Genomic DNA, 25,295 nt, shown 5'->3' with positions numbered 1-25,295 from the left:
TGGAGCACCTCTCAAAGTCATCCATATATAGGGATGATAATGAGAACATTTAAACTATTTCTGATAAACCCTGACTGTAAATGGTGATTAAAGCCCTACTGATCCACACTAGTTGAAAACCAGCCACTCTACTGCCAAACCCCAAGGCGCACACAATTCTAATCTTCCATCCCACAACACTCTCCTCCTCCTTGTGGTTCCAGTAGAGAGGAGAATTAAAATAGTTGGTGGTTTAATCAGATCTTGTAAATTAATTATAACATTATCAAGCTCCAATATTTCTGCCATTGTATTTGGTGTACATTCACCCAGGCTTATTAATGAAATTGGAAAAAACTAGTTAATGTAAGTGTTCTTTGTCATTTTGACTTGACTGGAGTTATTGTAGTTTGTTTACACCAGGGATAAAACTAAGGCGCTATTGTACTATGTGATTGAAAGCAAACAGAGACTTGTAATATTGCGGAAAAGCCAAACACAACATTTAAATTGGGGTAAACAAAATTGCTCATTTACTAGTTCTTGACTATTTTTTTCTTGAACAATTTTAAACTTGAAATAAGTTGTTATAAAAATTGGGGTACTGAGGAAAAAATGTCCAATTGACTGAAAGTGTGCATGTTTATGTGTGTGTTTGAGATATTTTCAAAATTATCTTAATTAGATAATATGCACATATTTACATTAATGTAAATGTCACGACTTGGGGATATTTAAAATATATATTTCATTTAATTATAAATTTTAATCAAAACAGTTTAATAACCTGGTTTGGTATTTTTAGTATGAGGTGAAATCTAAATTAAAATAAAAAGAAGATTGGAATCTTTGGTTCCCAAATCACAATTCTAGCTAGAAAATAAAGGAGGATCATTTCAGTATCTTTATTATTAAAATTACATTGTCCAAAAGACCTGGGGGGAAAAGAAGGGTGTTCAATGAGGGTTTATCATTGAATTAAGCAATTTGGATTTTAAGGAAGGGGTCAGTTTGGGGAAGGAAGTGGAACCATTTCGAAGTGAGCATTGTATCCCTTCTGCCTCAGTGTCATCTTGTGCATTCGAGTCTTAAAACTCACAGAGTGGTCACTCCACTCAGGACATCAAGTCCAGTCCAGCGGCATGAGGGTGGAGCCATATGCAAATGTAAAAAAAAATGCCCAGTAAAGTCTTCTGTGAACAGCAAAAAGCTCTTATTAGCCCCTTGAATCCAAAAAGAAGTCTGGATGCTGATCAGTAATGAGGAAAAACAATTTTTGTAATGTGAAAATAGAATGTATACATGATAAAGGCCTGCCTAATTTGTCTAGTAATACATTTTGATTTTCTGATTAGCTGTCTTATTCTGTGGTTCTTGTAATTTTGTCAGGTCAATTAACTGGAGTTCAGTACTAGAGAGAAAGGAAGTTTGGGCCCCACTGGCTTCTTTAGATGTCAGCAGCTTCGGTGCACTTTGTAATGGAACCTATTTGAGATAATTTAGATTGTTAATGTCATAGCATACTGAACTTTTTAAAAAAGTTCAAATTGAACAAACAATAAGAAATGTAAGTTTGTTCTAGTAAGAACAAACAATGTGAAGTGCTAAAAGAAGGGGAAAAAGTGGTATATGCAACATATGTTCTATGCCGTAAATGCAGACCAATGAATTATTCAGCAAGTAACCAATGACTATACCCATACTCTGTGCCCAGCGTTGGTTGCCGAGGTGCATGAATATAGCACATTGCACTGTAAATAATGGTGCATAAGCTCCAGTTTGGGAGATTTTGAAAGTACTGAAGTCAGCATTATTTTTTTATAATACACTGTTTACAGGTTCTTCCCTTCCATTGGAGTGGAAGGTCTCAGTTTTGTCTTGTTTCTTTGTACCTTCAACACCGAACACAGTCTTGACATAGATGAGGTGTTCAAAAATATTTGTGCGATGAATAAGTGAACACTGCCTTTCCAAGAGTGTGTTGGTGGGAATGAATGTGGGAAGATGAGTTAGAGTCTGTTTGGAGGAGCCCCCATTAGAAGTAAGTTTGCACGAGAATTGTACCCTGGACTCAAACAATGAATACCTTTAAGAGATGTTACAAAGTAAGACTGTACTTAGTGATGGGACAGAGGGAGAGGACTCAAGGTAGTTCCAGAGTTTAGGTCCAAAGAATTGTTCCCCAAATGTGACAAGTGAAGAGAAATAGTAGTTTTGTCATGAGTGGTCCTAAGTTGGGGTTTTGGAGATGAGGGAGCTATTCGCAGGTAGAGATGTCCAGGATGCAGTGATAGATTTACAGCTAAAGTTGGGACTGACGTTAGTGAAAAAATATGTAAAATATGAAGGGTTCAGTGATGTCATTATAATTGAAATCATGAAAGCGTATGGTTTCTCTTGGTATAGTTTTGGTTTCTGGTGATGTTTATGGTGTTGTACACATTTCGGCAGGTAGGCTGTGGAGATTGAAATGTGTATGTGAAGATGAAGTGGATGATGGTTAAAATTCTTTCAGGTCCCGTGACTCTCTGAATTATCTCTTAGTTAGGGAAACAAGACATAGACATGAGGAAAATGACTGGACAAGACAGAATTATATACAGCCGTATTAAGCACTGCCATAATACATTGCTAAACTGGACAGCTGGACAATCAGAAATTGGTACCATAGAGGTATTAATTAATTGTGTGTTTCAGACCAAAACTGAATTCGGAGTTTGAGGAAGACACGATCTCTGTGTGCTGGCATGGGCATTCAAATTTCATGTATCGTTTACCCATTTGGCTAACCATGTTCCATCTACACTACTACTAGTGTTACCTGTCTCCCAGTGTCAACTCACATCTTCTCCTGTTTTTCTGTTTTTGCAGAAGATAGATGAAGAAAATGAGGCGAACTTGCTAGCAGTCCTCACAGAGACACTGGACAGCCTCCCTGTGGATGAAGACGGATTGCCCTCATTTGATGCGCTGACAGATGGAGATGTGACCACCGAGAATGAGGCCAGTCCTTCCTCCATGCCTGACGGCACCCCTCCGCCTCAGGAGGCTGAAGAGCCGTCTCTAGTAAGAACCCTTCCTACTGTTTAACAGGAATTGGAGTTGCCTCTGGCTACCCGCCGCATGGGTATGATGTAGTCACAATAAGGCCTAGGTTTCTAATTGAGACTGATGCTGAAAGAATCCCCAAGCACCCTCAGAGTCGCATATTCTGTGATTCTGTGTTTAATACTATTGATGATACAGCCTTCATGTTATCTTACTGTGTTTTTAGAACTATTGTGCCTATGAGTGTGTGCTTATTTCTTAGTATTATTTATGTTCATGGTAGAAATTTAGAAAATGTGGACAACCAAAAAAAATAGACTAAAAAATTCACCTGTAATTTCTAATAACTTATAATATGCAAATGATTGCAATCTCTTCTTTTCTTAAGATATATCATCAACAAGTTTGTGAATTTTAAATGTGCTCATTATTTTTAATGGTTGTATAGTATTTTATTATTTGAAGATGCCCTGATTTATTAAGCAATCCCTATGGAGTTTTAGATATTTAGTCTTGTCCCCCCACTTTTTACTATCATAAATTGTATTATATTTGTAGTTCTATTCTTATGCATAAAATTCTAGAAATAGAAAGTATATCAAGGGGTTTGTGGTATCTTAAGGTTTTGCATCCATAATTCTTATGAAGATTGAAAAACAATAGCACATTTGCAACCAGAGTTACGAAAATTTATGGTAGGCGACGGAGAGTGAATTCGTTGGGAATAAAGGGTGAATTTTCTTTTCAGTGCAGTGCTTGACCAGAATGTTATTAGTTCGGAGACGCAGGTTTACCTTCTCATCTGTGGTGACCATTTGTCATTTGCTATAAATCTGATGCAAGAACATGCTATGTAAATTACAGAATGCCATCCTCCCAAGTTTACTAATGTGCTTTGACGTGCCATTTAGAGGTTGTTTCTTCTCATTTCTAAATTTTTAAATGTTAAAAGCACTCCATGTAAACATATGGAGACCCTATTTGAATTTCTGGCCTTCTGAGAATTCTAGTCCAGGAGAAAATATCTCATAAGTGATTGTTATTTATTCCCCCATTTCTCTACTTTTCAGTATTGTTGGCTTTGCTGCCTAGGACTCTGTTTTTTTTTAACATTGATACCAGATGATTTTCATTCACACAATTGGTTCAGCCGGGACATGTTGTTGACCTAGAGTCATACTACTAGCCTAAGCAGGGAGGTCCTGGAAGGCCCTCAACTCAACCAAAGAAGCAGAGGTCAAGAGATAGTCACTGCTTTGCCCCAACCAGCACCCACATCTCTGGACTCTGCCTACTCACAGATCTTCTTCAGTGATAGCCACTCTTTGATCCAAACGTTCTTTGAATCAGTGAAGTGGTGTACTTGACTGCAACTTGATGCAAAACATCACAGGATCAGTCCTTTATTGCCACTTGATTGATTTGGGTGATGGAGGGAAAAATGTCCATGTATTCCATCCTCACTCCCCAAGTCCTCATTGAGCAAGGCAGTTTTTCTCCCCTAGTAGTGGTTTGGAAATCCTTTTAGGAAGATCCTTTTGCCTTCTTTTATGTAAAAGAAAAATTTAGGTAGTAATACTAAGTCTCAACTGTAGGAAAAGGAGATCCTTTCATAGTTGGTGGTGTGATGCCATACTTTCTTACTTATTAAAAATACATTTTTGTGAGTGCTTTTGTGGTAAGGTGTGATGTAATTAGAGAGTGATAGAATTACTTTTTATAGTTATAATTAATTGATTTTAAGGTTAAAATATTAATAACGTATTCGAATTCTTAGAAGACTCATCATTTTCTTGCCTTTCCCCTTCTTTGTTATTTTTCTAGCTCAAGAAGCTCTTACTGGCACCAGCCAACACTCAGCTAAGTTATAATGAATGCAGTGGTCTCAGTGCCCAGAACCATGCAAACCATAATCACAGGATCAGAACAAACCCTGCAGTCGTTAAGGTACAAAAGTAAACTTCTTAATACAGGAGGGAATGTAACAAAGGGTTTTTGCTTGAAGCTATAAAACAAATTGTAGTTTTATTTATATGTGTTCATTCCACTGGGACCCCGCAGCTGGTTCAGGATGGTAAAACCAATTTTGAAATGAGTTTTCAGAAGCAGCACGCTTGCTCATTTAAACTAGGAAGAGTTCATTTGTCTTTGGACAATTGGAAGGGAAGGCCCACCGTCTGTTACTCCTTGCCCACTTTGTTAATACAGGCAGCAATGCGGGCTACACTTTACTTGGCTGGTAGGCTGGTATTATCTATAAGTGACTTTAAGATGCAGGATTGCCATTTCGCCAGCTGTCTAACCTGAGAAAGATTGCTCCAGAATCACCGCAAAAGATCTATCTCTGCCATTAATTGGATGGAATGCTGGCAATGACATAATTCGGTTAGCGGGCTGTATTAAACAATGTTTGTCTTGCCATTCACTGTGAGTGAAAAGGGAGCGTTAAGGGGTACTTAAGAGAATTGTGAATACTGGGCTCTAGCAATCAGTAGCAAATTAAGGTTTAAACCAGTTTATTTTTTTTTGTTCACAGTAAAGGCGCTATAGGGTCTTGTTAGTTACATGTTGCTGAGTAAGAACATTGCAATGTAGGAGAAATGAAATAAAAAGCTGCATAAATGTCATTTAGGAATTTTAAATGTAATTTTCTTCCCTTGTTCTGCAAACAATTATTCACAGCTCATAGATCTAGTACACTTAGACTGAACACTTCATTGAAAATCTCATCTCTTCAGAAAACCTATATCCATTCTGCTAAGGTTCAGTTCACTAATTTTAGCTTTCTTTATGCCTTGTTTTTAAGACTGAGAATTCATGGAGCAATAAAGCGAAGAGCATTTGTCAACAGCAAAAGCCACAAAGACGTCCCTGCTCGGAGCTTCTCAAGTATCTGACCACAAACGATGACCCTCCTCACACCAAACCCGCAGAGACCAGGAACAGCAGCAGAGACAAATGCACCTCCAAAAAGAAGTCCCACACGCAACCGCAGTCCCAGCATTTACAAGGTAGGCTGGGCGCCGAAGCGCGCGCGGTGGGCGAGGGCGCTGAAGTCAAGGGCCGCCGATACCGGGCTGACGATGCCCAAACTTCGGGCTTCCGTTCCCCTGGTGCCTCTCTGGAAAGAGAATTCAGCACTTCATTGTAGATGAGGGAAAAACCCTTCCTTGGACTCAGGTTGAACATATCCTGTTTAGCTGATATGCAGCCTGATTCATAACCAACAAATAGCACCTGAAACGTTAGCTGGATGGTGGGGGGTGACAAAGTCGGGAGCATTGTAACCTCAGAGAGCGTTTACATGAACTCTGAAATGCTGAGAAAACTGAAGTTCTCAGCAAGCTGGGCTAGGCAATTCATTACAGAGCTTTCATTTTTCCCCCCTTTCAATAGTGGACCAAATAAGGCATTTTTGATTTGCTGTGTGTATATACGTTAAGGAACTGTAAATAACAAATATGCAGCGTCTTGTGATTAAGTGCACCTTTTTAAAGAGTACATGTTAAGCTCATAGATTTAGGTTTTATTTTGTAAATAAGGATTCGGGAATTCCTAGAATGTTTTAAATTTGTGGTCTATCTTTAAAAAACACTGCCTGGATTAAACAAAACATCTAAGTTGATATTTTTTTATCCCTATATGTTACTAGAAGGCTGACACTTCTGAGGCAGATCAGGGTGATTTGGGGAAAACCTCTCTTGGCAGAGAGATCATTTCCTTTCCTTTTGGCTCCTTCTCTCAAAGTAGTCTAGTGTTAGAGGCCTAAAAAGAACTTATTGAAAGTTACTGTTGCTTTAAAATATTCCAGTTTCCAAGTGCACTTGACCTTTGCCCCTGTAGTGGAAGTAGGCATATTCCAACAGAGCATTTATAAACACCCACCTTTTTTTTTCCTTTTGTTTCCCCAACGTCCCTGTCCAGCTGCAGAGCGGTAGCCCCTCATCCATGTTTTGAACCATGATTATTTTGCAAAGGTATGCTGTTGCTGCTGCTTTTCAAAAATGTCTTCCTTCCCAGTGTTGTGAATCTCCCCCTCTCATCCCCACCTCACCATAAGCCCAGAACTTTCAGGAGCTTTCCGTTTGTGTTTTAAATTGGCTCCCAGTTAGGTTACCTGTTCCTTTCTGTCAGTTCAGGGAAATAGAAACGTGTTTACCGAAACAAGCCCAATTCTCTTAGCTTGTTTAGCCCTGATCGGGGCCCCTCACTCACCCTCTGGAAGAGTTTTCCCCAGAGCAGAGCCAGCCATGCTGGGGGCCGGGGTGGGGGTGCGGGGAGGGCAGATGGCAAGGTGGGGATGGGACCCCTGGCTGTTGGAGGCCTCAGGTGAAGGGAAGCCGGCTGGGCTCACTCTCCACCTCCTGCTAGTCACAGGGAGCACTTTCTGGAGCTGACGGTGAAGTCGTGAGCCCCACGAAGCCTTGTAGTCAGTGAACCCAGCCCAGCGGCCTTTTAAAAGATTTTTAAAACAACTTTAATTGGTCCTTTTGGATTTTGAGATTCTTTTTTTTTAATTTTTAAATTTGCTTACCACCAAATATTAATGTAAACTGTTACAAATGATGGCCATGAGGAATTCAATTGGAAGGAATATTCTTCAGAAGAGGAGACATGCTTTTTCTTTTAAAGGTATATGTTGTATGTCTGTGGTGCAGCATAGAAACTTATCCCAGAATAAACCCTTTTGACAAATATATATATATATATATTCTTGTAGTTATTAAAGGCCTAAAAGAAAATAAACATGATTGGCTGTTAATAGCCAACAGGAAATAAATGCTCAGCTTCAGGGGTTATTTAAATTATTATTCAAAATTTGAAAATAAATGAAAAACATGTCAACTATTGGAGATGATAACTGAGAGGATCTACTGAGATTACCTTTCTTAATGTATTGTAATTTTTTTCTCACTGAACTGCCTGTGTGCTTTTTGTAACATTATGGGGTCAGCTTCTTTTAAGTTCCTTGGATAATGGTCTGGTCTTCAGCACAGCTTGTTGTCCCACTTACTCACTTACTCATTCATTTGCTAATGTGTTCCTTCATCAACAATATCATGATCTACAGAAAACAAAAGATTACTTCCTGCCCTCAAGGATCATAGAGTCTCTGGTCTCCTAGTCGTTAGAACAATGTGGGTTGAACTCTGAATGACCCAAATCAGTGTTCCTTTAGGGGTAGCTTTTGTGAGCCTTGGCAGGCTGGAAGATCAGAATTTGCATATGGCTTGAGCTATGCCCTTCTTATGGCCCTCATTTCCTGTGTACCTTTGGTCCCATTAAATATGGCTACTGCCCACCCCTTTTTTTCCATTGCCCTTGGCCTTACCTGTACCCAAATATCAGAATTTTGGAGGTCTTCCTTTGAGCACTCCAGATAGCCTACTGTACACCTTGAAAACTGGAATTCTACTGACTGATATTCAATGTACATTTATGTTGTGAAATAGGACATGGTTCATAACTGGTAACATTTCTATAGAACCTGTATACATTATCTTAATTATTAATTGAGCACGATAAAATTTGGTAAAATTTTTTCATAAGGTGCTCTTTTTGAAAGACTGATTATAACAGACATCGTAAAAAAATAATGTAAAACGTGTTCATTTGTCTGTATGTATGAAAAAGCCAATCAATCAATGTTTCTAATTTGGAGAAGACAGCATGAGCTCTGAATTTCTGAATACACATTGGAGAGATGATAAACCATTCCATTGTTTAAAAACTAAATCTAAATCTACAAATTAAATATGTAAATACTATTTATCCAAGTAAAGTACCTAATTTCAGCCTAATTTGGATATAAATAATATTTTTACATTTCAAAAAACCTTCATTACTGGGGTTGATTCATTTACTTTAGTATCTATTGGTTGCAGTTCCTTTTGATAATAAGGAGAAAGGAAACATTCTGGACCAACTCTGCCAGTAGCTAGTTTTATGGCTCTGGCAATATGATTTAGCATCTCCAAAGATTTTTCTCAAGGTTTTCCCCCATAAAATAAGGAAGTTTATTTTAAAGACCTTTTTGATTTCAGTTCCATAGTTTTCATTGCACAAATGACTATCTCTTGACCTTTTGAAAGCAGTTATTTTACTAAGAAAAAAATTGACGCATGTATAAATATATCTTTGTAGATAAGTATGTATACATAATACATAGATATGTATCCCAAGGGCACTTTTCGTCATGTTTTCCTCTCCTTCTGATGAAAATACAAGACTGGTGAAGAGAAGCAATAGGAATTTTGGAGTAAGAAGAAGATTCTTACTACACCCTTCATAATTGGGAAATGCCTTCTGTAGGAGGTAAAATTTAGGAAGCATAAAAGGAAGTAGATGAGCTCTCTTTGAAAATCCATGGGTCTCTCGGCTGATAAACATAATACCTTACTTTACTCGTCTGTTCAATTTGGGGATCTGAACCCTTTCCCAACTGCCTGGGTCGATGTACACAACTTGCCATATCTCACAATGAATTTTTAGTGACTGGGATGGTTATTGTGTGAGCTTTGGCCTTGTACAAATACCTAGTCTCAAGCTAGATATAAAATTATGCATTTTAAGGGAGAAATCAACTGAATATTCATAACGTTCTGTTGTCTTGTAGTTACTCTGCTCTTTTCTTGTCTAAACAAACCATGTACTGTATTCCAAATTAAAATAGAAAACATTATTTCTCTCTGATGGTATGATGCAAATTTTGCATCCTTAATGGGGAGGCTACATTTTTTTTAATTTCTATTTTTGTATTCTTTTTGAACGATAGTTTCCTGATGCAAATGTTGTTTGGAATTTTTTTTAGCATAATGGACTGTTGTCTGACTTTGAGCCAATATTTAGAGATTTCCTTACTTTTGTTTTCCATTTTCCAGTTTCCAACCTGACTGTTGTAGAAAGAAAACAAATCTAAAACAAACACTCAATATTTCATAATTAGTTTCCTTTTTTTCCCTTTAGCCAAACCAACAACTTTATCTCTTCCTCTGACCCCAGAGTCACCAAAGTAAGTATTAAGAAACGTAACCATTTTCAGAAAGGGAAGGGGGTTCTAATACATTTGGCTACAGCAACTCCATTTCAGTTTGTTTTTATAAATGTGCCATATCTTCCAGTGACCCCAAGGGTTCCCCATTTGAGAACAAGACTATTGAACGAACCTTAAGTGTGGAACTCTCTGGAACTGCAGGTGAGCCTTATATTTCACTGGGAATTGTGTGTGTCTGTGTGTGTGTGAAATATATATTACATAGTAGAGTGTTTCCCTTATGTGATTAATGAAATTAATGGAGAACAAGCAACATTGGATATGAACTTATCTATTTGTATTTCTAGTTGTTTATTTTTTTAATGAGAAGACATTTATTATGGGTCAGACTTGAGGCAGAGTCTCTGATGTGTACAAGGCAGAGCAAAAGTAGGTTTACAGTCGTAAGAATGCGAAACAGTTTATTCTTATACTGTTTATTAATTATTATATTATTTCCCATACAAACAACTGTAAACCTACTTTTGCCCCACCGTGTATGTGTTACTGTTGTGGATCCTCAAATACCCCTATTTTAGATTAAGACACCAAAACTTGAGGAAGTGGAGAAACAAACATTTACTGATCCCTCACTCAATAAGTGTGCCAGGCATGTGCGTGGTTTGGGCTAATTTCCCAAAACCTCATAAGGATGGTGGTGGTTCTCTCATTCTTAAGATGAGGAAATATGGTTCAGAGATGTTAAGTAACGTGCCCAAGATCAGGAGCTAGAAAGCCAGGAGCAGTGGTTTGCAGCCAGGTGTACTTCCCCCGATGTTTCCCTTGGGATGTTTTCTCACTGTCTGGTGTACCTACCAGTGTCATGCTCTCCTCTGTATGTTACCATTTTAATATCTTTTCAGCCAAGGAGAAAAATGAAAATATGCCCATTCACCAATACACGTTCTTATATATATTTTAAAGAAGAGCTATTTTCTTCACCATTTGGACTTCTGAACTCATTTAGCCAGTCTTGACTTCACATACTGAAGAGGAAGGAGCACTAAAAACTTGGACTGACCTCAGAAACTTATTAAAGCCGAGTTCCAAAGCTGGCTTCTGAGTTGGTTGTAAATGGTGTCTTTGCACAAGTGCATTAAGTTTAGGTCCTTGAACCCCAGCAGAAAGTGAATCTTAGGATGTCTGAACAAGAAGTTCCTTGGCTCTGGCCATTGCTGATAAGGGTAAAGGAACAGTAAGTTAAACAAGATGCTTTCAACCAGAACTGTGGTGCCTGCACACACCATGGTCATTGTCACCAAGTTTAATTTCCCACTTTGAGTTTGCTAAATTACCTTCTTATGAAAGGTCTATTGCATGATTGCATGATTTGGTAAAGCAGTAGAGTAGTTAATGTCATGGTATTTATATATGTTTTATGTGTGTGTGTATGTAGACTCATATACATACATATATGCCCATGTATCTTCAGATGCATATATACATATACACATATATATTTGCCTATAAGCACATACATAATTTAAATAAATTACCATTTACATATATGATCATAAGTTACTTGTGGGTGTATATGGTATGTGTAGTAGAGACCTTCACACCTGACCAATGAGAATGAGTATTTGGTGGGTTTATCTAAAAACTTGATGAAAGTATATACTGTTTCATCATTTTACTTTTGCTTAAATCCTAAACACACATTAAAATATACCATTTTTGGTAAAAGATAGATCTTTACTTGGAGCTTAAGTGTGCTGACTGGGATTCATTCATCTTTTTGGCGCGAACCTCACTGACTGCATTATATATGGCCCCACTTTTTGTTTCTCGTTCTTCGAAAGAAAAGTTTTAAAGACATTGTGTGGTACTCTGAGTACAGGATCATCCTAGAGTTTTGTGATTTTTGTGGAAATTACACTGTAATTCCCATGTTTCCTCAGCGTTTTCTATCAGCAGTCATCTGCAACCAGATTGGCAGCCCTTCCTTTAGTCCTTATCGGGTCCTTTTATTGAAACAACATTTGTCTCACTGATATTTTTATTAGTGAGACATAATATTTTATTCTCTTACATAATTTTAGTCACCAGTATAATGGCTGTTGACTGGTTTGGAAAAATGCCCTACTGTGACTTACAGGAGGAACCAGTTCACGGAAAGGAATGTATTAACTAGGAATGTTCAGAATGTTGTATTCGTCAGTCACTTGTTGTATTAGTCAGTTTAGAGAGGACTGAGAAAGCTTCCATGGGATATGGTAAAATGAAGCTTTGTTTTAAAGAAGCACTTTTTATTGTTCCCTGATTATAAATAATGAAGTTTACTGTGAAAATGTCACTAATACAGGCTGGTAGAAAAATTATTCAGAGTCCTAAGATGCAAAGATATTTAAACCATTGTTTTCTATGGATATTTTAATATATCTGTGATCATTTTGTACATATATATATAATATTTTGCATCTAGACTTTTCCATTAACACTTTAAAAAGGAATTTTGTATTATCATAGCCCTTTATTATTAGGCTTTTAAAATACTGTGTGACCTTAGTTTGAGTAGGTATTTCTAAATTTACTTATTCATACTCCTACTGTTACACATTTATGTTGTTACCAATTTGAAATAGCATTGCAGTGGAAATCTTCATTCATAAAATTTTTTATTATTTTTCTCAAAATAAATTTCTAGTAGTTATTCATACTGAATATAAGGACATAAATATCTTAGGGGTTTTGTGATATATATTGCCACACTGCTTTCCAAAAGGGGCATTTCCATTTATAGTCCTATTAGTACTCTGTGGATATACTTGCTTTATTTCATCCTTGCTATCATTGGGTGTCTTCATTTTTAAAATGATTTGTTAATTTATGCGTATGAACACATTATTTAAATTGCATGCCATTTGTTAATGAGATTATGTTGTTATAAAAAAGACTTACTTTGATATATTTTTGCCAGAAGTTTTAATATTTCTCTTATTGATAATGCATAATTTTCAATAATTTAGTTATAATTTTGATAACTAGTGGTCTACACTATTGAAAGGCAAGTAAAGATTTATAGAAAATACTTTAAAAATACTTATAATCTTTTAAACATATGTACAGTGGATTTATTTCTGTTAGAGAACCAGAACTCACCTTACTAGCTTAAATCCTTTTTTCTTGGTGCTTTAAAAGATTATTTGGTACAATGGAAAACAATTGAACAACACATTTTTCACATTACCCATTCTTGCAAAATGCTAGGTCTTGCTGGATAGAGTGCAACAAGAGTCAGGCATAGAGATTAATCTGTGGAGCATAGTACTTGGCCCATAGTAGCTGCTAAGTAAATGATACCGTGTTTAATGTGTGGTCTTGTAGGCTGTTGGGAGAAAAGAACACTTTGCATAAGAAGTACAAAGGGAAAATATTATTTATTGTTTATGACATTTGGTTACCTGATAAGATTGTTGGCATGGAGGCTGGTTTTGAGTTTGCTGAGCAAGGTGGTTTTAAGTGTGAAGGTGCAAATGAGAGAAACCGAGGCAGGGCCCAGTTGCCTGGAGGAAGAGAAAGAATTGGAAGCTATCGGGAAGCAGGGGAAGAGGAGAAACTTGGAGGATGCGCCAGAAAGCTGGGAGAAGTTTGGAAGTTGCCTGGAGGGTGATGCCTGGAGAAGGAGGAGGGTGGAGGAGAGTTTTATTTTGCTTTTTTTTTTGTAGAAATATTATAAGGGTTTGAAATGTGTGATGTTTATGATCTCCATTTCCTCTGGAAATCTTGAGTCAAATGTGTTGCATAGTAGACACTAATTATGCCTCAGAGAATCACCAAAGGGAGGAAAGAAGTTATCAAAGGGAACCCTGTAACAAGGCGTCAAGTTCTGTACAATGATTGCAGAAGACTGAAAAAAATATGAAGACAGTTCAGGACTGAAAGAAAGATTAAGGCAAATACCATCCTGCAGTGAGTGAGTGAGTGAGGTGATCCACGGAAAAGAGTTTGGAAGAAATTGGGTTCTCCACAGGGTAAGGTGGGGAGCCCTAGGGGAGAAAAACATGTGTATCAGATTTTAAAGTGTATGGGTGTGAAGGGGAGAAGATATTGCTGGAGCGGAAGCAAGGAAGCAGGAAATCAAAGAGAAGTTTAGGTAAGAAGGAATTTGGCCTGGGCAGTGAAATCGGTAGAGAACTATGCAAGGTAACACAAATACTTTCCCTCCTTCATCTCTTTATTTCTGGGACTCCTTCTCAATATCCTTAATCTTATCTGGGTCTCAGATTCCTCAATTTTAAAACCCTATTTACAATTCCCAAATGAAATTATTGTTTGACTCAAAGGACTAAATTATAGGTTGAAACATAAAATCATCAGCATTCAGCCATTTTGGACATACAAAAATGGCAATTTTGTGTGGTTTAACTTGAATCAATATACTTTATAAGCAGCAGCACTCCAAATAAAAGTAATTTATTGTGAATTTTAAAAAACAGACAGCATAGCTTAGTGAAGTTGTGAGGAACCTTGGCTGGGATACTGGACTAATCTAAGTTCAAGTTCTGGTCTACCCCTACTGAGTTGTCTGGCTTTTGGTCAACTTAATACACTTCTGTGAGACTCAGGGTCCTTATGCATCAGATGAAGGTAATAACCACATCTACAGTTTCTTGAGTCACCATGAGGATTAAATGAGGTAAAACATGAAAAAGTCTTAGTCTAGTATCAGCATATATGTGTTTAATAAATAATAGCTTTTTAACTACTACTTCTATGTTAACTTTACCTACTAAGGTCATTGCACCTTGTTGTTCATCCTCTCAGCTTTTGATTATCTTTACCTGTTCCCTTTCATTAAATTAATGTTATCTCCTCTTTGGCAGTCTCATATATGAAATTATATATTGTTGTGTGTGTGTGTGTGTGTGTGTGTGTGTGTGTGGCAAAGTTCCCTGAATTCTCCATGCAATTGAATATACACCTTTTTTGATGTGGGTGTGAGATTTACCAAATAAGGGCAGAAAAATCTCCCCTTTGATATTCCCTCCCCAACAGCTCCATCTGCGATTACTACGGATTTTGGAGGTTAGGCACTCCCTAATAGCACCTCACTTTTCTAACTCCCTGCCCATTCCATTGTTAAGAAAAAAGTTGTATGTTGATTTTAGCTCTGTGGTGAACCCTGGGTTCAAAGCAGGTCTGTCTGGCTGGACATTTTGTTTCTTTCCTAAAGCCTGAATTTTAAAGATAGCAGTAGGCATCTGTTATGTTAAACAGGTTTCATTTCACTTGCCCAGTGTCATTGACTGGTATCGGCTGCCAGGAGCATTGTGTCGAGGAGTTCTGAAGGCCAAGTCTGTGCTCAGTAGGAATGTCATGATCAATTAGTGATGTCTGCCACAAGTGCAGCAAGGCGGTGGTGGATGGGGTAGAAACAGTGTTCACGTTGTTGGTTTGTGGATCCTTGATGTACACACACTTACTCTGTTTGGTCGTGGCCAAAGAACAGAATCTAGCTGTTGCCCAGGCCTTTCTGGGGTCTTGTTTTTCTTTACTCTCACACATGTTCGTGAAATTTTTCCAAACACTTAAGTGGAAATATAAAGAGTCAACAAAATTCTAAGACCTCCAGAATGATCCCTCTGTCCCATCTGCAGTGTCTTTGGGAGACAGGAGGGATGAGATAGGAAGTTTGCTTTATTAGGGATTGCCAGCTGCTCTGACTTCGTGATTGTCCCAAACTAGCTCATTCTGGCTGGTAAAAAAACACTTCTCTTTTACAGGTGTAAAAACTAATTTGATTTCAAAATAGCTGTTAGTAAAGCAAGATGAGAGGAAGGAGAATGCTCTTTTGGCAGAAGGCGTTCCAATCTATTGCATATGGAGATTTTTCAGAGCGCTAGACTTTTTGTTTCCCAAATGGGAATGGCAAAGCAATGTCAGCTGAGTAAGATGATGGTTTTCACCATAAGACATGAAGACATTTGGTTAGGGACCAGTGACTGACCCCAAAATTTCATGGATATGTATATGCATGTATATATGGCTAGGGATATGCAGATTATTTTTATTGTTAGTACTCTCAAAGTGATAAAAAGCAATGTAACTAATTTTAGGGAAATGAGAAAAGCAGAATAATCAACAGTCTCATCACTGTGACACACTAGGTCTATAGCCCTGATATATCCCCCTCCCCGTCATGGCTGTGATGATAGTGGACATGGGATTTTGTGTCATTTGTTTTTCACTGACTGTTTTCCCTTGATTCAAATGGGCAGTCATTCCATGCACATCCATGAACGTGTATTTTAAAAAGAAAACACTCATTAGCCAATCAATTTGTAACTTTTCAGTCTTCTTTATGTGGAGTTTCATATTTTCTCTCTTGGACTTCCCGTTTAAAAGTTCATGGTGCTCAATGGAATGTTGACAAACAGAGTGCATCTGCTCTCCCCTTTTGGTATCTACTTCTTTTGCGTGTGCCTCCTCTTCGGGGAGCTGGAGAAAAGCAGAATACGAGCGGTAGTCAGTAGTTTTCAAAGGAAAACCCCGGTGGCAGAGAACTGGAAAGTGATTTTGACAGGTCACATAACCCACTCTTGTGCCTGGAGAAGCCAAGGGGGAGAGACCCAGCGAATGCTCTTTGCGGCGTGCTGCAGTGGCCGGCGCCTCTTTCTGCCAGGGGTTTCTGCCATGCTTCAGGTGTGCCCTTCATTTTTCTGGTGGTCGTCTCGTTCTTCTTGACCCAACATGGGGAAAGGTCATTCCTTTGTTCCTCAGTTTTCTTCTCTGGAAATGGTACTGTTCGGTATCTTTTTTTTTTTAAGCCAAGAATAACAAAGCAATGTACTCTCCTGTATGAGCTTGGGAGGCTTTGGGGGTAGCCACCTGGAAAGCTGGGTCCTGCTCCCCCTCAGCCCACTCCCCTTTCCAGCCCCGGCTGTGTGCGAGAGTGCACGAGGGCCACTTGATAAGATCTTCATCTTCCTGGAGCGAGAGTTGGGGAATTAGTCACATGTCACAGGAATGTTCTGAGGCTTTTCTGCAAGGCCAGTTTGTTCCTTATAATCAAGGGTGGCATCGAAATACTTAAAAAGTAATAGAGGCAGAGGGTCTCTTGGCCACAGATAGGTGTGGGAGGCCCCTCCGTGACAACTTTTAACACTTTGGTTGCTGGCTCTGTGGAGCTGCTCTGAGTCCTGGGGAAGCTGGGGCTGGGCTGAGGGCACCGGAGGAGCTTTGATCCACAAAATACTCTAGTAACTGGTGTAGCAACTCATGCTGAGTATCAGCCCTTCTTCCTATGCCCTCTTGACACCTCCTCCGAGTTCTTGAGGCCCAAAATCTGTGAGTAGGACAAGTCACACCCTTCTCTTGGCCCAGTCTTCCTTTGCCGGTGAGTTTTTAAACATGTTATAAACTCATCCTCTTGTTGTTTTTCCTTAAGCAACATCTGAATTGGCATGCCACAGAAGAAAAATCTCACTGTCAAGGAAACTCCAAAGCAAGTCACAGATTTGGCAGGAGGTTCTGTAAAATGTTATAAACTATTAAAGTAAAGATCCTCCTGAAGTCAGTGGGTGGATAGTGGAGCACAGAAGACAGAGCAGAGGACTCACCATTTCCCAGAGCCATCCAATTAAACAAAGAAACCCAAAAGAGAACTTCTCCAAGAAAATCGTTTTATAGCACGCACATAATGAAAAACAAAACAAAACAAAACTTGTCTCTGACTTTTTTTTTAAATAAAAGGGCTGTTTAAAAAGATGACTGTAGAGTGTGTACCACTTCTCCCAGATTTGCTGTGCAGAAGTGCATAAGTGTGAGTGATGTAGAGGTACTTGTTTATTATAGAGCACATTTCAATGCAGTAATCATAAATATTGCTAAGGTTGTGCTCTGTTGAAATATGACCTACATACTCTTGATTGTTTGTGTTACGTGATTTGTCTGACACCCATTACATTCTGGGTAATAGCAGCCATTTGTTGCTCTGCACAGCAGGCTCTTTTGACAAAAGAAAATAGGCAGCAATAAAAAAGCTATAGTCTGAATTACATTCTGCACAGAGCTGCACTGCTGAGAGTTTGTGCAAGTGTGTTAACAATGCTCTGAACTGCCTCTTGTCAGCCTTCAGCCCGTAATGGCCATCTGTCCTCCCATAAATCTGTCAAAACCTGCTAAGTTCAAGAGAGAGCATGGAATATACCTTGTACTGTCAACACCAAAATGTACACATTCCCCAGAAAATCAACACACAGGAAATAATCCGGAGGTGATGGGCGGCATTAGCACTGTTGGTTCAGGCTTGCGGGATGGAATTGAGGGCCTGGCGATTCGTGAGAGGATGAGCAAAGGTAGCGGCATGACAGAATTGGTATTGACTGTCTTCCTACCGCAGGGGGGAGAAATTTGGGTAGGAGAGATGGGGTTAGAGAAATCCAATTAGTTTGGGTGCAGCCAGGGGTCCCCGTCCCATTGGCAGCTCTTAAAAGTTTGACAGTGTTAAAAGAAAAGAAAATGCTTCTTACATCGCTGTTTTGCTTTGGGTCCCAACTATCTCTGGAAATAGATTTTCAATTAGGCACTGGTGGTGGTTCGAGGTCTTGCGATTCTTGAGATTTCTCAGTCTTGCTTGAAGGTACTGTCTGATTAAAGATGTTTCAGTAAACAGTAAAAAAGTTTAGGGAGTTATCTGAATTATTTCCCCAGACCCACCTACTCAGTAATGCTAAAGTAACTTCCATCTGCTAAGCAAGAATTCTTGATTTGTTTTAACAAGTAGTGCCGACAGAAATTTATTGCCTTGATAATTTCACTCCCTGGGTATATTTGGTTATCTCTGAGAGCGTCTGTACATCTTAAGCATATGTGTAAGAAAATACACTTACTTCAAATGTTAAAGGCTCATCTCTTAATTAAAAAAAAAATTTTTAAATTCCCTGGGGCTGACTCCCTGAAACTCCAGCCGCTGGCGTGGGTGGCATCCGGCACATAGTAGGAGTGCAGTGACTGTCTGTTCATTGCCGCAGGCTGCCCAATATGTGAAGGAGGTGGAAGGCTCTGTTTTTAACTCAAAGAAACTACAATCGAGGTGCCGTCAGTCCCAAGAGCAACTTGAGAATCAGTTATTTAAGTGATAATGAGCTTAGGTACTAGGACAAGGGTTTCACATGTTCGAGACTGAAAAGAATTTCTATATTTAAAATCCCTAGATAGCTAAGTTATTTATAGAACTAGTCTCTCTTTAATAGTGGCCTAATTTGGTGTTTCTGAAGTTTAGGGTTTCTTTTCATAAGCCTACAATGTCTGTCAAAACACATATACCCGAGTAGAAGGCAACGTGCCACATGGGATCTGTAGGAGAGTGGCTCTTCACAGGAGCTCTGTGAATCATCTTACTAAAGATGTTTAACCAGCCCTGACTGCTGTGGTTCGGTTGGTTGGAGTGCTGTCCGTCAAAGTGAAAGGTTGCCGGTTCGATTCCCAGTCGGGGCACATGTCTGGGTTGTAGGTTCTGTCCCCAGTCAGGGTTTGGATGAGAAGCAACAGATTGATGTTTCGCTCCTCTCCTTCTCTTTCTCCCCCTCTCTAAAAATAAATAAATAGATAGATAGAGAAATAAATAAATAGATAAATAAAAAAAATAACTTTAAAAATGTTTAACCAGCTTCCCAAAGGATCCTTGGGCCACTGAAATGTGATATCAAGTAATGATGGAGGACGTGGAAAAATAAAAACAAAAATGAGTACAAATTTTTTTCAAAAATAAGACCAAACAACATCCCACTAAGAGTTTATGATCTACTTGAAGAAACAAGATATAATTCACATTCAGAAAAGCTAAGCAAGACCCTGTAAGCTATATCTATTTTTTAAAATTTAATCTTTACTGTATTTTTTTTGTTACCATTTCATCCCCTTATACACGCTCCCCCCCACAGCCATCACCGCCCTGTTGTCCATGTCCATGAACTCTGTGGACATTGACACAAGGGAATACTACCCAGCTATAAAAAAGAAGACAACTTTACCTGTCATGACAGCGTGGATGGACCTGGAGAACATTATGCTAAGTGAAATAAGCCAGGCAGTGAAAGAAAAATACTGTATGATCTCACTCATACACGGAATCTAATGTACACATGGGGCCATATAACTATATCTAATAAGTATCAAGTGATTGAGCCTGGCAGTAACTTACTGGAAAAGTAAAAATTACCTTATTTTGGGGTGTCATGAAAAGATTTACGGAGCTAGGTTTTTAGGATGTTGATGTCATTTCCCCCAACGTAAGGGCTCTGTTATTGGGAATATTTGACGATTACCCACTTGGCAAAGAGATTATTCCTCATCATGTCTTTGAACATCTTTACTTCCTATGAGAAATCTTTGAGAACTTGTCATTTCTTTGCTGGGCATTAGTTTGAATTTGTTGAAATGGTAATAGAAGATAGTGGTAGAAATCAATATGTATATATTGGCAGTGCAGAAGGTAATAAAACAAGAAAAAGAAAAGAAAGAAGAGAGAGAAGAAGATATTGACCACACGTGGAGTAAAAGACATATTTGTCCACGAAAGAGGGACAAAAGGAGAGTCTGCCTCAGTGACACAGATGACTCATTCAATACTATGTCACCTCCTTATTATCTATTAGCAAAGAAGGGTAGGCGTGCCATAGGCTGCTACTAAAGAGAGGCTTTATTGAGACTCAATGTTTCTTTTCTCATCGTGTTTGTATTTCCCGTCTTTACGAACTTTTCTGGGATGGATTTGCAAAGGCAAACCACTGCGCATCTTTCTTTCTTTTCTTTCCTCATGAAGGGAAAATCAGTTATGCATAATAAAAGTGGCCAGAGCGGCATAACATATTCCATTTTAGGGAAAAATACCAATTTTTTCCATCTCTTTATTGTAAAGTAGGAGAGAGAAGCAGCATCTTCCTGTTCATACCAAAATTTCATGTGCCTTTCTGTGACCTACTTGGTTTTCTCTTGACAAATATATATTTATATATATTTCTAACAAGGTAGGATTTCTCTGCCTTCCCTTGAAACGTGCCGTTGCCTTAAGTCTAACCCCAGGCTTGTTAGCAGACTTGAAGTTCTTTTTTTGCTGAATAGCATTCACCCATCCTCCTAAATAGAAAGTGTATTATAAACTAAAATGTTCACTTGTAAGCATAAAGTCATTTGAACTCCAGCCTTCCCTTCTTCAAAGCTCCTCAGTCTCAGAAGCCGTGTCACAGTTACCTTTCCTCGGCCCAAGGGGATGAGCCTCACCTACTCAGGGCTGACACTTCGCGGAGGCGTCTTCACAGGTTGCCCCGCAGTGACTTCTGGTGGCATTTTCTGCCCCTCTGTAGAAATCCACAGAAGGCAACAACGGATGGGTTTTCCCCATTTTTCCTTTGTTTTTTTTTTTTAATTGAAATTAATTGCAGAAGCTTGGATTCCTTTCAATCCTTCGGCCTCATAACCTGCGCTAATGTTGTGCTCTAATGAAATGGTCCCGTCACTGCAATAATCCCTGTTACTGTTCACTTTGGTTTCTGTCGCAGAACCATATTTTAGACAGAATGTATTAGTTATGCTTACAAGAATGGATTATACCTACATTAGCCACGGTTTACTAAGTTAATGAACTGTGGCGACAAAATCGTAGCCATCACGTTGTAGAGTTGTCTAGTTCCCTGCATTCAAACGTTGTGTTTTGCTGAACTCATATCAACGGCTCCTATGTCATCCCTACATTTGCCATCATCCCATCTATTTTTTTTTTTTGAAGTTGCCTAATTCTTTGGCTCCATAGGTAGATTTTCTTGACTGGACCAAAAAAACCCTGGACCACTTGCATTCTCAGCAGCATTCTTTGTAGACAAAAGCTACCAAAGTCATTTTCTGATGCCCCTGAGCCCCACCGCATTCATTTTCCATAACACAGATGATACGGTGCCCTTGAAAATCTGACCTTTGGTGATGCCTGGTGTCGTGGAGGCCAGGAGGGGCGTGTTAATGTTTTCTCAGAGGTAGGTTTGTTAGCATTGGTGTTCAAAATACAAAATATCACGCTCAGCTGCCTGGCATGGCTGATCGATCTTTTCTTGGTGACAGAGGCTTAGGGGCAGAGAGTGACTTTATCAGGTGTTGTCATGCATTTAGTTTCCTTCTTTTTCACTCAGTTTTAACCATTGTCTGAAATCTCGGAAACATTAGAAAAATGTATCCTGGCATTTAAGAGCGTTGTCTCTTCTCTCTTTCTTTTCCTATCTCCTTTTTTTTTTTTTTTTGCCGTAGGCCTAACTCCACCCACGACTCCTCCTCACAAAGCCAACCAAGACAACCCTTTCAGGGCTTCTCCAAAGCTGAAGTCCTCTTGCAAGACTGTGGTACCTCCGCCATCAAAGAAGCCCCGGTACAGCGAGTGTCCTGGTACCCAAGGCAACAGCTCCACCAAGAAAGGGCCTGAGCAGTCTGAGCTGTACGCACAGCTCAGCAAGACCTCAGTGCTCCCCAGTGGACACGAGGAAAGGAAGGCCAAACGGCCCAGTCTACGGCTGTTTGGTGACCATGACTATTGCCAGTCAGTCAACTCCAAAACGGAAATACTCATTAATCTATCGCAGGAGCTCCAAGACTCTAGACAACTAGAATATAAAGATGCTCCCTCCAGTTGGCAGGGGCAGATTTGCTCCTCCACGGATTCAGACAAGTGCTACATGAGAGAGACTGCAGAGGTGAGCAAGCAGGTCTCTCCCTGTAGCGCCAGGAAACAGCTCCAAGACCAGGAAATCCGAGCCGAGCTGAACAAGCACTTCGGCCATCCCAGTCGAGCTGTTTTTGACGACGAAGCAGACAAGACCAGTGAACTGAGGGACAGTGATTTCAGTAACGAACAATTCTCCAAACTACCTGTGTTTATCAATTCAGGATTAGCCATGGATGGCCTGTTTGATGACAGCGAAGATGAAAGTGATAAACTGAACTACCCTTGGGACGGCACGCAGTCCTACTCATTGTTCGATGTGTCCCCTTCCTGCTCTTCTTTTAACTCTCCGTGTAGAGATTCTGTGTCACCACCCAAATCCTTATTTTCTCAAAGACCCCAAAGGATGCGCTCTCGTTCAAGGTCCTTTTCTCGACACAGGTCGTGTTCCCGATCACCATATTCCAGGTCAAGATCAAGGTCCCCAGGCAGTAGATCCTCTTCAAGGTAAACCTTGTTACAACCCACCCAGAGCATAAGGCATTTCCAGGATGTAAAAAGAAACAAAGAAAGAAAGAAAAGAAAAAAGAAAAGAAATAAAGAAAGACCAAACAAACTGAAATCATTCAAACCCACAGGCAGCCCAGCCCCTCACAGCTGCATTCCGGGTGCCACGGAACTAATGAGATTGTTGTCACACTCACATCGTTCCTCATCTTTTCTTAAATCTGTCAGCCTTGAGCAGAGTGCCTTGAGCCAGTCAGATCACAGAGAGAGCAATTTGTAAGAAACTTGCTCATCTAACTTTTTCCATTACCTGGAGAGCTGCCCTGTGCCAGGATAGTTGAGATCCATGCAAGATAAAGCTGACAGTGTACCAGACTGGCGCTTGGCGTTAACATCAATAAGAGACGCTGGAGAGAACACATCCCTCCCAGACCTCTAAGCTGACTAGATGATCAGAAACTGTCACTGGGAAAATCTCACTAGTTTCCAGGAAGAAAAAGCCAGTTTATGTAATACAGTGTTCCAGGGGTGCTCAGTTGTGCCAGTCCACGGGGGTTAAGTGGTAGCAGTTGCAAATGCCTTTCTGTTTTTCTCCTCTCCCCTAGATCTTGCTACTACTATGAGTCAAGCCACTGCAGACACCGTGCACACCGAAATTCTCCCCTGTGCTCAAGATCACGTTCAAGATCACCCTACAGCCGTAGGCCCAGGTAACGATGCATGTCATGTTCCCTGGGCTCCTCGCATCCTGGCCTTCCCACCACAAGATGTCATCTGAAACCCCGCCCCTCCTCAGTTTATTATGTATTTTGCTCATGTCATTGGAGGCGGTTGACTTAATGATGAAGTTGTGTTTCTCAGGTATGACAGCTACGAGGAATATCAGCACGAAAGGCTGAAGAGGGAAGAATACCGCAGAGAGTACGAGAAGCGGGAATCCGAAAGGGCCAAACAGAGGGAGAGGCAGAGGCAGAAGGCAATTGTAAGCAGTTTGGAGCTCATTTTCATTTCAGAGGAGGGTTTCTTTTTTGTTTCCTTTTTCTTTTATCCTCTCTCTCTCTCTCTCTCTCTCTGTCTCTCTCTCTGTCTCTGTCTCTCTCTCTCTCGTAGATTAGAAAATAAACTAAATCTAAGGCTTTGTTAGAATATGCAATATTCACCCTTTTGACATTAAGACATCAGTTGTGTCCCCAATCCCTCTTCACATGGACTATTAGAAAACTAAATGTGAAATCAGTATGGTTCTCATTCCTCTTGAAGCTCATTGCTGTTTTTAAAAATGGGAGGAATGGAGAGTTACTCAGTCAGATAGTAGTTCCATCTGGTCAAAGGTTAAGTTCTTCTTATTGTTCTCAGCTGCTTTTTTCTTTGCGTGGAAAATGAGCAGGTATTACTGTTCCATCTTTTTGGCAGATGTGAGGATTGAATTGCCCATGAAGAGACTAGGTCCAAGTTAGATTTAAAGGAGTCAGGAGAGGAAGATTTGCTAAGGAAGTCATCATTTCTTCCTTATGCTGGGTCAACACCTAACCAGGCAGCTGCGGATGCATCACATTTCTTAGGAACTACTTGTCAATAACCCATTACGTATTTTGGCACCACTTATAGCAGGGTGTTACATTTACTTGACATATAGACCGTACTGACCCTTTGATGGAAAGATTCAGATGGTATTAAAACTATTTTTTTTCTTTGTACGTCAGTACTTTTTCAGCGGCTGCTTGCTAACGGGTAGACTTTACCTGGCTCCCACCCAATGCTTGTCAACCTAGACCTTGGGAGGCAAATATGAGATACTCCAGTTGTCGGCATCTAGTGCTTGTCCATGGCGACATTCCTGATCGGTTGTGGCACACTGCCTCCGAGCCACCACAGAGGCCTTGGGTGTTTCCCAGCAGGGTGCTCCAAGGAGCCATGGCTAATTGGTTAGAAATGGTACTGCTTTTGTTCACTGCAGCCACTGAAGATCAGCTTTTGACATATCTTGAATATAAGCATACTAAGACTTAGGGAAAGGGATTTTAAAAGTTAGATGTATATGGTTCCTTTAAGAAAACCCACTACCATCAACAAAGTCTT

The 25,295-nt window shown here is 39.6% G+C and overlaps 1 protein-coding gene across 3 annotated transcripts in view; it reads left to right on the top strand.

Moving 5' to 3' along the window:
- The window catches only part of PPARGC1A (PPARG coactivator 1 alpha), a 631,109-nt gene that overhangs the window by 587,148 nt on the left and 18,666 nt on the right, over positions 1-25,295 (top strand). For all 3 annotated transcript variants that reach the window (XM_045834042.1, XM_045834041.1, XM_045834040.1), the window contains 8 exons: positions 2,851-3,045; positions 4,852-4,974; positions 5,834-6,038; positions 9,994-10,039; positions 10,149-10,222; positions 22,301-23,216; positions 23,822-23,926; positions 24,078-24,198. In XM_045834042.1, coding sequence (XP_045689998.1) covers positions 2,851-3,045; positions 4,852-4,974; positions 5,834-6,038; positions 9,994-10,039; positions 10,149-10,222; positions 22,301-23,216; positions 23,822-23,926; positions 24,078-24,198 — 1,785 coding nt within the window. The remainder of the gene's footprint in view (positions 1-2,850; positions 3,046-4,851; positions 4,975-5,833; positions 6,039-9,993; positions 10,040-10,148; positions 10,223-22,300; positions 23,217-23,821; positions 23,927-24,077; positions 24,199-25,295) is intronic.

The sequence above is a fragment of the Phyllostomus hastatus genome, unplaced genomic scaffold, assembly GCF_019186645.2.
Source record: "Phyllostomus hastatus isolate PE091 unplaced genomic scaffold, TTU_PhHast_1.1 phas_contig_196, whole genome shotgun sequence".
NCBI lineage: Eukaryota > Metazoa > Chordata > Mammalia > Chiroptera > Phyllostomidae > Phyllostomus > Phyllostomus hastatus.
This window is presented reverse-complemented; position numbering and strand designations above follow the sequence as displayed.